The 11,314-nt window shown below is 34.2% G+C and overlaps 1 protein-coding gene across 3 annotated transcripts; it reads right to left on the minus strand.

Moving 5' to 3' along the window:
- Nucleotides 1–809: 809 nt before the first annotated feature.
- Nucleotides 810–4,275, minus strand: LOC131437097 (transcription factor SPT20 homolog). 3 transcript variants are annotated; one of them, XM_058606211.1, is made up of 6 exons: nucleotides 4,130–4,275; nucleotides 3,478–3,653; nucleotides 3,354–3,416; nucleotides 3,077–3,239; nucleotides 2,127–3,018; nucleotides 810–2,069 (listed from the first exon to the last, which is right to left on the minus strand). In XM_058606211.1, exons 1-6 carry the CDS (start codon nucleotides 4,199–4,201, stop codon nucleotides 967–969), a joined length of 2,469 nt encoding a protein of 822 aa, XP_058462194.1. In that variant the 5' UTR covers nucleotides 4,202–4,275; the 3' UTR covers nucleotides 810–966. The 3 variants fall into 3 exon arrangements, with proteins under 3 accessions (XP_058462194.1, XP_058462184.1, XP_058462205.1); XM_058606201.1 differs by having other exon boundaries at nucleotides 810–2,072; nucleotides 4,130–4,271; XM_058606222.1 differs by lacking the exon at nucleotides 4,130–4,275 and adding an exon at nucleotides 3,734–4,036 and having other exon boundaries at nucleotides 810–2,072.
- Nucleotides 4,276–11,314: the final 7,039 nt, after the last annotated feature.

The raw sequence follows: 11,314 nt of genomic DNA on the forward strand, positions 1-11,314 counted from the left end.
AAATTGGCAGCAAAGTAAGTTGAAACAGAATGGTTAAATTTATGCCATTTGGATTATAACTTTGTAGGTCTTTTCAAAGAATAAATCTATCTTTCTAGTCTTACTAGTCAAAAGGTCGAAGTTTGACGCTACTGTAAACGATAGTGTTTGTTTTACTTGGAAAAGGTTTACACCAAAAACCGAAACGTTGGATAATAAAAAACATATTTTTTCCATTATAAGACTGAGACAGCCAAGTTTTCTTGAGAAATTACAATAGTTAGTAATATTGATCATTTATGTCACGCAGCCGCCACTGGTAAAAATGGTCTAACGCGGCCGATTTTTATATTCTGGATCGTCGGCGCACAGTTTTACGTAAAACAAGTGTATTCGAAAAATTACAATAAAGAAGTGTTTATACATTTCCTGATATATTCTCACGTGTAACATCTACAAAGATAGAAACAATTAGAGTAGATTAGAAAGGTAAGCGTTAGTAGACCAAACTTTTCGAGGTTAATTTAAGAGCATTGAAGTAATAATCATTTGTACCGTTTCAGGAATAGAAGACTACAGAAGAAAGCAGGGGGAAGTTTCACTAACGAAGATGAAGCAGATGGTAGGCTGACAAAAAACTGACTCTATTGACAACTAACTGTTAAATTCTTGAATGGATTTTGCAGCACATTTTTTTCGCTGGAGGACAACCTATCATTTCGTTGATGACGTCGGTTTCATTTGGGCACCATAGCCTAGTCCGTCCGGTATGGAATGTGTGGAACCTGGAAACCCTAACCTTGGCCAGAGTAGCCCATAAAACATTTAACGATTGTTGATCCTTAATCGGATATTTTCTTTTATTCCTTCATGTGCAAATCTACAGTTTTGACGTGCCGCCATGATGTACAAATTTTTCAGCTGAATTCTACAATCAACGGAAACTTGAAGCTTAACGATTACCTCTGCGCTAATACAAGCCATTCTCTACTGGGTGGAGAAATCAAAATCACTCTCATCATTCACCGAACTAATCGTAGTATCATTCTTATCATCCGTGGATGCTGGGACGGCGCCACTGGTTTCTGGAAGTTCGCCTTTCGGTTGATTAGCCGTGTCACTTTCCGCGGCTGGATCGTTTGTGGAATCCGCTTGTTTTTCCTCTTGCTGCTGTTCTACCGGTTCCGGTTCTTCTGGAATACTTTCATGTACATTAGCGGAAGCCACGTTGTATTCGGTTGACGCCTGAGTTTGATCGTACATCTCTTGCTGCTGTTGTTCGGATGTGTAATAATTCTGCTGTTGCTCATCACCTGCATTCGGATCGTAGTAGTCTGGGATCTGGTTGGGATCATACGGCTGTTGATTTTCCGGTTGCTGTTGATCGTAGTAGTTTTGTTCGTAAACATACTGCGTTGGACCAGGATATTCCGTAGCCTGCTGGTACTGGCTAGGATCAGTTTCATCACCTACTGCATATTCTGGGTACGCTTCTATCGCTCCCGATTGATCTTCGTACATGGGATATTGTTGTTGGGCAACGTCTTGCTGATATTGGTATGCTTCCTGTTCGGCCGATTGATCGTACTCCTGCTGATACTGGGAGTAGTCTTCGTACTGAGTGGGATCCATCTGCTGTTCAAATTGCTCCTGCTCCTGTACTGGTTCCAGCGGGACAGACGTGACTGGAGAGTCACGTTTAGATTCCGTTCGGATGGGTTGTTCTGTCCTTTGATCTCCATCGACTGCAACTTCGATCGTTTCTGATTCACGGGATTCGGCGATTTTCGCGAATTCCTTTGTTTCGATTGCCTGACGAGCCGTTGACCAATAGTTAGTACCTTCCGGTGGCGATGTTTTTGCTTCCGTCGATTCTTGCTCCGGTGATAATCTTTGCTCGATCACAGGTTGCTCGTAAGTGTACTGATATTCGGACGGATCCTCAGCACTGTACTCTCGGTGAGTGTTGTCCGGTTCGTAACCCTCGTACTCAATGGCTTCTGCGCTGTACTGTTGCTGTGGATAATCGCTCTCCGGTGCATTTGTTTGTTCATAACCTGGTTGGTATTCGTTTTGATTCTGTTTTGGATCTTCTAAAAAGGATAAGTTTTTTAATCTCTGGGTGTTATACCACTTGAATTACTTACCTAAGTCAGTCGTTTCATGTACTTGCTCTTCCGAGGAAACCTCATCTTCAATCCCTAGTTGTTTTGGTTCGCCAATTTCCAGTTCCGCGAAAGTCACCGGGTTCTCGAGAATTTCTTCAGTACTGAATATAATTTCTTGTGATGGTGGTTCTTTCATTTGTGCAGTAGAGTTCAGTTGTTGGTTCGGAGTATCAACGGCTTCAACTTCCGACGGCTGATCGTTTATGGTCATCAGAGCGGTATCTTCGACCAGTTCCTCTATAATATTTGAACTCGTATCTAGAGGTTTTTGTATTGTAGCTGAATCTTCGTCGTTGACGACGTCTTCTAAATAGGCAACCGTCGGATGAAGCGTTGCGACTACCGCCGGTGGGTTGACTACGATGCTGGGAGTCACGATGTTCTCAGCTGCTGTACCGGCGATCGGTCCCTTCAGGATTTCGTTGTCGATGTAGTTGATGAACTCCTCATTGGAGAGTTCGAATTTACGGGGACTCGACTGAGGAACGGTTAAGAAGTGACGTGGCGTTGGAGGAACTTCAAGTTCTGAAACTTGACATGGATCTGTTTGTGTCGTTGGCTGGGTCCACGATGGGCCAGTTTGTGGATGATAGTATCTTGCCGGCTGCTGTTGATTTTCGATGTAGTTCGCGAGTGCCATCGGCATTGGATATGGATTGTGTTCTACAGTTTGAACGTGTGTCAGATCGGAAAGATATTTGACGAACTCCGATCTCGGTGAATTAGGAAACCCAGCATAGGGAAGATTGGCGCTGTTGTTCGATGCCCCAAGAAAAATTTGTGGTTGAGGGGAACTTTGAAATGAAGGCGAACGCGGAGCAAGAGCTCGCTGTGACGACCAGGACCGAACGAGATATGATTCGTACTGGGTCTGGAAAAAAAGGAAGAGTATTTCTCACAACCGTTCCAATCCAATATACTTATTCTACCTTTAGTAGCTTAAGACGATCGGTTTTCGCCGCCAAGGAAGCTGCTTGCTGGTCAACTTTGTGCAACATCCGCAGCAGTTCTTCGTTTCTCTCCGCTCGCTGCCGTTCCAGGTCCAGCATCCGCTTGTATTTCAGTTTCAGAGAGCGGGCTGCTGCCTTCTCGCTACAAAAAATTGGCGAGTCAATGTCATTCTGACGAAAGCCGTTTGGTGAAATGGCTTTATACGAAACGACATTCGGCGAAATGGTTCGCTCCCAAAATTTACTGGATACTTACCATTCCTGGCGTTCCCGCATTAGTTGACTGAATTTTTGCTCCAGCTGAGTACGCTCTAATTCACTGTCGAAACAAAGCAACCATTGAAAATCGTGACAGATCGAATGACAACCGACAAACTCACCATTTTTTAATTTTATCTTCCATTTCCTGGAAACGTGTTCGATAGTTGTATCGATTGATGCCCTGTTCGTTGGAGAACATTCTTCTGTCGTGTGGTGTTTTGTGCAACTCAAGGACAACTGTGTCACGAATATCCTGTGCTGGAATAACTGCAGCTTTGTGTGAAAAAAAAACTGACTGAAAGTGCAGGGACAACAACAAAAATCGATACCGAATTAGAACTACGCCGTGGAACGGGCGGTGAAAGAAAAACAAACTTATAAACTACAACATTGCAGCCGTAGCGAACGAAGCCAACTAGTGAGCCTGAATTTATGCTCGAAATGTGTTAATCAGGTATGCGCTCGTCCTCTCGTTCCGTTGCTTTGGGGAAGTCATGCTTGACTTGCAGGGGCGAACGAAGGAAAAAGGAAACGGACTTTGACGTGATGCGGGTTCACTGACTTAGCACGCACCCAGGTCATCCATGACCTTCGAACCACTGAACAAGGTTTGTGCGAAAGGCTTCGTTTTGTTACGTAACATTCGATTCACAAAAGTTAATTCCATGCAGAAAGTTAACCTGACAGCAACTTATAGTAATTGCAAGCTAACCTTAATCCTTAAAATTGTTTTCGAAAAAAAATAGAAAATTAGTACTATGAACTATTTACCGTTGCTGCACTTTTGAAACTGATACCGACCACTGCCACTCTTTTTCCCTTCTCAAAACAAACTAACGCCATATGGGCAAGTCTCTTTCGTGGTGTTTTGACTTGAAAAGCGCGCAAATGTCCCTTCTCGTGTTTGGAGGAAAAACTGCATTGCTGTTAGTTTGGGAACCAAAACATTCGAGCGTTGCTTAGGTAACGGGTTGTTTGTTTTTATTCCCACATTCGGTGGAAAAGAGTGCATATCAACTCCAGACAGACTATTTCTCGTTGTAAAACCATTATAACATTTCCGGATTGATTTCAAAACTTCTGAAATCTATTATTTATAGGTAAGGAATAGTAAATAAATGTAATAAAAGATAATTATAACTGGGTTTCGGAAGTAATTCGATTTTTTGTTATGCATCTTACTACTTTATTTATGTCGTTTTCGCTTGATGCAAGTCTAACCAAGTTTACACCCTAACTGCTTTCAAACCGTTTGTTTGAAGCTAGTTTCGAACCTAGTTTTAACGTTGTTGAACTGATATCGAGTCAGTTTTGAGTCTGGTTTTTATATCAGGTTTGCTCAAACCCCCGTTGCTAAGTGCGAAATCAACACAGTTTCGTGAAAAGTGTTTGTTTGATGAAACTACCCTGAGTCAGTTTCAGTTTTCTCAAGCGAAAACGACATTAGTCTTCACTTTCTTTACATTGTATTTTTTCTGCATTTTTTATTCTCTGAAATTTTTGTTTTTTACTCTTCACGAATGAATTTCTATACTTTTTATTATTTAATAATTCAATTTCGAAGGCACACTGCTTAAGTTCTAATATGTTGAGGACATTTTATGATTTTAATTTACTTGAAATTAGAATAATTTCAATAATAGTGGTGATGTCGTATTTGCGTAATGATGATCTACTCAGACGGATCCTGCCTCCAGGTTATGGTTGGCAATAGTAGGTAGATTAGCACTTATCCAAGTGACACTGGCACATATCGATGGTGGCCGCATCCTTTTATCCGTGTGGGTCTGAGGATCACGAAAACTCGGCGGGTGGCCCGCATGCTGGTCATCGTCAAGAGCGGCCCTCAATGAGCGACGGTTGATGATTTTGCAGACGAGAAGATGTAGAAGATGCAGAAAATGGAATTTAAAAGCGGGGAAGGAAATTTCTGTACTGTTTGCCCTTTCTACTTTTTTCTTTTCTTTTTATCATCTTTATTTACATTTTTTCCATATTATTTCATCTCGACTATTTTATTTTCTTACGAATTAATCTCTCAACTTATTTTCTCTCTATTTTCTCTGTACATTTTTTTGTCTTAATTATTCTGTCTCTTTAACATTTTCTCATTTTGCTCCCATTATTATTTCATCTCTTAACGATTTAATCTCTTTACTAATTTCTCTACATTTTTTGTTTTATTATTCTCGCTGCTATTTTTACTGATTGCTATTTTCTGTTTTCCTATTTTTTTTCTATATTATTCCATCTCTACCATTTTCTCTCTTTACGATATGATCTCGCACTATTTTCTCTGTTCACATTTTTGTATATTTATTATTTTATCTTTCTACAACTTTTTTCTTTTCATAATTCTCTCTTAATAATTTTCTCTTTTTGTTATTTTCTTCCATTCAATTTTCTTCGATATTATTTCATCTATTTTATTATTTTACGATTTAATTTCTACACTATTTTCCCTCTCTACTATCTTCTTTGAATTTTTATCATCTCCATTTTCTCTTTAGTATACCTCTCTTTACTATGTTCTCTTTTTTATGTTTACTTTCTTTGCATTTTTTTTCTATATTATTTCATCTGTACTATTTTCTCTCTAATCTCTGCTAATTTCTTTTTTTACTATTTATCGTTACAATTTTCTTTCTTTGTATTTTTTGTTAAATCTCTTAACTATTTTCTTTCTTTACATTTTTTATACAATATTTCAATATTAGCTTTTTACTATTGGCTCGAAAACTTCTTGCTCTTTTTCATTTTCTTTCTTTAAATTTATTCTATATGATTTAATCTCTTTACTGTTTTATCTTTTCACTATTTTGTCTCTTTACTTTAATCTTTCTATGCAGTTTTTTCTCTTTTCCATTTTCTCTTTATTATACTCTCTTTTTGCTATTTTCTTTGTTTACAGTTTTTCTATATTATTTTATCTCTTCTACTCTTCTCTCTTAACGATTTACTTGCTCTACTATTTTCTTTTTTCACTATTTTCTCTGTACTTTTTTCTCTTTTCCATTTTCTTTTTATTATTTCTCTCTTTATTATTTTTACACATTGATTTCTATGTTTCATCTCTATTATTTTCTCTCTACAGTTAATTCTATTTACTGTTTTCTCTATGCACTATTATTCTGTTTTTACTTTTTTCTCTCTGTATTTTTTTTTCTCTTTCAATTTTCTCTTTTTGCGATGTTGTTTCTTCAAATTTATTCTATGATATTCCATCTCTATTTTCACTCTTAACTATTTTCCCTCGTTTCGATGTAATCTCTTGTCTATTTTATCGTTTCACTATTTTCCTTCTCTACCTAAATTTTTCTGTGCAGTTTTTTTTATCTTTTCCATTTTCTCTTTATTATACTCTCTTTTTGCTATTTTCTTTGTTTACAGTTTTTCTATATTATTTAATCTCTACTACTCTTCTCTCTTAACGATTTATTTGCTCTACTATTTTCTCTTTTCACTATTTTACCTGTACTTTTTTCTCTTTACCATTTCCTTTTTATTATTCCTCTCTTTACTATTTTTTCACATTGATTTCTATGTTTCATCTCTATTATTTTCTCTTTACAGCTAATTCTTTTTACTGTTTTTTCTATGCACTATTATTCTGTTTTTACTATTTTCTCTCTGTATTTTTTTTCGCTTTCAATTTTCTCTTTTTGCGATGTTGTTTCTTTAAATTTATTCTATGATATTCCATCTCTATTTTCACTCTTAACTATTTTCCCTCGTTTCGATGTAATCTCTTGTCTATTTTATCGTTTCACTATTTTCCTTCTTTACCTAAATTTTTCTGTGCTGTTTTATTTAATCTTTTCCATTTTCTCTATGTTATTCTCTCTATAGAACATAATATTTTCTTTGTTTACAGTTTTTACAGTTTGCTTTACTATTTTCTCTTTTCACTATTTTCCCTGTACTATTTTCTCTCGGAATTTTTTCTCTTTTCAATGTTCTGTTTATTATTCCTTTCTTTACAATTTTTTCTTCTTTCTTTTTTCATTTTGATTTCTATATTGCATCAATTATTTTCTGTACAACTAATTTTATTTACTGTTTTCTCTTTTCACTATTTCCCTTTGTTACTGTTTTCACTGTTTTTTTTAGCGTTTTCTCTCTTTTTATTGTTTCTCTTTACTGTTTTCCTTCGTTTCAGTATAATATCTTGTCTATTTAATCGTTTCATCATTTTCCCTCTTTACTATCTTTGTTCTGTGCAGTTTTTTTCTCTTTTCCATTTTCTCTATGTTATTCTCTATAGAATATAATATTTTCTTTGTTTGCAGTTTTTCTATATTATTTTATCTCTACTATTTTCTTGCTACGACTTATTTGCTTTACTATTTTCTCTTTTGACTATTTTCTCTCGACATTTTTTCGCTTTAATTTTCTCTTTATTATTCCTTTCTTTACAATTTTTTCTACTTTCTTTTTGTCACATTGATTCCTATATTGCATTTATTATTTTCGCTACAGCTAATTTTATTTACTGTTTTCTCTTTGCACTATTTCCCTTTGCTACTGTTTTCACTGTTTTTTAGCGTTTTCTCTCTCTTTTTATTGTTTCTCTTTACTGTTTTCCTTCGTTTCAGTATAATATCTTGTCTATTTAATCGTTTCATCATTTTCCCTCTTTACTATCTTTGTTCTGTGCAGTTTTTTTCTCTTTTCCATTTTCTCTATGTTATTCTCTATAGAATATAATATTTTCTTCGTTTACAGTTTTTCTATATTATTTTATCTCTACTACTATTTTCTTGCTACGACTTATTTGCTTTACTATTTTCTCTTTTCACTATTTTCTCTCGGCATTTTTTTTCTTCAATTTTCTCTCTATTATTCCTTTGTTTACAATTTTTTCTACTTTCTTTTTTCACATTGATTTCTATATTGCATCTATTATTTTCGCTACAGCTAATTTTATTTACTGTTTTCTCTTTTCACTATTTCCCTTTGTTACTGTTTTCACTGTTTTTTAGCTTTTTTTTTCTTTTTATTGTATCTCTTTTCTGTTTTCCCTCGTTTCAGTATAATATCTTGTCTATTTTATCGTTTCATCATTTTCCCTCTTTACTATCTTTGTTCTGTTCAGTTTTTTCTCTTTTCTATTTTCACAGTTTTTCTATAATATTTTATCTCTACTATTTGTTTGCTGTACTATTTTCTCTGTTCACTATTTTCTCTGTACTATATTCTCTTTTCCATTTTTTTATTATTTCTCTTTTGACTATTTTTCCTATTTTCTATTTTCGCATTGATTTCTATATTTAACTCTATTATTTTTTCTCTACAGCTAATTCTATTTACTGTTTTCTCTTTGCACTATTTTTCTTTTTCACTATTTTTCACTGCAATTTTCTCCCAGCTATTTTCCCTTGGTTCGATATAATCTCTTGTCTATTTTATCGTTGTACTAAGGAGGGAAGTGAAGTTTTTTTTCTCCTCCGTTTTCTCTATATTATTCTCGCTATATTCTATTTTCTTTGTTTACTATTTTCTTGCTACGATTTATTTGCTTCATTATTTTCTCTTTTCACTTTTTTCTCTGTATGCAGATTTTTTTCATTTTTTTACTATCCCTCTCTTAACTATTTTGTTCTATTCTTTACATTGATTTCTATATCATTTCATCTCTATTATTTTCTCTACTATTTTTCCTGTACAGTTAATTCTCTTTACTGTTTCACTATTTACTTTACTTTTTTCGCTCTTGTAATTTTTTCTCTGTCCTATTTTGTCTTTATTATTATCTTTCTAAACAATTTTCTCTTTTTGTTGTTATTATTTTTACATTTTTTTCTATATTGCTTCTCTACTATTTTCTATTTTTACGATTTAATCTCATTACTATTCTCTTTTAACACCTCTTATTTCTGTTGTTTTGCTAGCTATTTCTATTGTTTTTGCTAGCTACTTTTTCTTTTTTTGGCTGTTTTCTTTTAAACTATTATCTCTCTATATATTTTTCTCTTTTGTTATTCTCTTTGCCTTAATTCTCTCTTTTTGCTATTTTCTTTCTTTACGTTTTCTTATATTATTTCATCTCTACTATTTTCATTATACGATTTCGTCTCTACTATTTTCTCTCTTAACTATGTTCCCTCTCAACTAATTACTCTCTTTACTCCTCATTCTGTTTACTATTCACTCTCTAACGTTTTGCCATTTTCTCTCTTTATGATTCACTCTCTTTATTTAATCTCTTTGATATCTATTTTCTTTAATATTTACTTATTTTTATTTGGTCTTAGAAGCCGGATGGATTCTTACTTAGAGTCGACCAAGAATCAACGGCGAAGCCTGTTGAAACAGAATGATCAAATTCTTCAAAAGCAACTGTAATTCAAATACTTTGTTTTGCTCTTTATTTAATTCTCTTTAATCTTCAATCGTATTTTTTTTTCTTTATAGTTTTACTTTTTACTTTTTTCTATCCTTACTCTTCTTTTTTCATGCCTCATTTTTCTCGAAACTGTAGCTGCTTTACCCTGCCCAGTCTTATTCACTTTGTTGTTTTTTTTATCCTTTATTCTTTTTACTTTTTCCTCTATACGACATACTTACTTTACATTCTTAACTCTTTTTATTATTCACTTAAACTGTCATTGTCAACGTTGCTATTTACTTTTCCTGCCGTTTTCTAGTACTGCTCGTTTTCATTGTAGCTTGTAGCTCATTGTTTAATAAATAACAAGCTTTACTTTTCGTTCTCTACTTTTGATTAGGTTCTCGTTTTCTAGTTTATTTATGATTGATTTGACCAGCCACGAACATAAGCCCATTACAAGTGACACTCACTTGAAGAAGTTTTGCAGAACTCAGTAAGTTTTCACCGTAATTTGGTAATGAATTTTTTTATTGATCTGTTAAAAACTGCGGTACAGTTTTGTTTTATTAACACCAACCACTAACAAATGACTGGTAAATTTAGTTTTTATTTGAATTTTTGTCGATTTCCTTTTACAAAGTGGGTACAGTTTGACAGTTAATTTTCCATATTCAGAAGATCTTAAATTCATTTCTTTGGGATTAAAAATGCCTTACTCTTCACTATATGGGGCCGGGTGTCAATTAAAAGTTTCAAAAATAGTCGCGTAACTTTTTTGTGTCATAATTTTGAACGTTAATAACTCGGTCATTTGTTGATGGATTGTTATAATTTAACAACCAATCGATTCGGAAACTTTTAACTTAAACATGTATGACGACGTCGTTTCAGTATTTCAATAGCATACTATTGAAAAAATGGTTGGAATCGACCTATGTTTTCATTAACATCGATGATTTGTTAATGGATTTACCTAATTCAAATGATTCAAAAGCTTCAATATTGTAAACTTAAATATGTTTTAATTTGCCAACGGATCGGTTTGCATACTTAAATCTCAATTCCCATACGAATAAAACGTGACAATGTGACTGAACAAGTTGTTGTCCCACCAGGAATTAAACGCTTCAAATGATTCAAAATTAAATTCTGAAACTTATCTAAAAGCGGCCTCCTCGGTTTAGTAGTATAAATGAGTTTCACAGACTCACATATACAGTACAAATAGATGCAATATCGTATAGTTTCAAAGATAAACTCAAGGTAAGCTTACCTGCGATTTTACATGTATCGTTTGAATAGGAACCCTCGTAGAATTTGGTTAACCGCCAGTTTCAGTTTAATTATTATTTGCTTCAAAACAATAAGCGTCTGATGACTACACGCGTTGTAACTATGACAATGTTCATTCATGTATTAATAACATCAAGTTACAATATGAACAAAATTTCGGAATATTGTTGCGTATCCATTCCGTATATTCCGTATATGCCAAAGCGAAAATCAATGTAAGTAACTAAATATTTTATGCGGACTGTTTCACATGTTTTCTTCCTCGTATTGTTGCCATATTATTTACCGACACTTTCCGAAGATTATCGGCAATTTTGAAGAAGGATTAATAA

The sequence above is a fragment of the Malaya genurostris genome, chromosome 1 (assembly GCF_030247185.1).
Source record: "Malaya genurostris strain Urasoe2022 chromosome 1, Malgen_1.1, whole genome shotgun sequence".
In the NCBI taxonomy this organism is placed as follows: domain Eukaryota; kingdom Metazoa; phylum Arthropoda; class Insecta; order Diptera; family Culicidae; genus Malaya; species Malaya genurostris.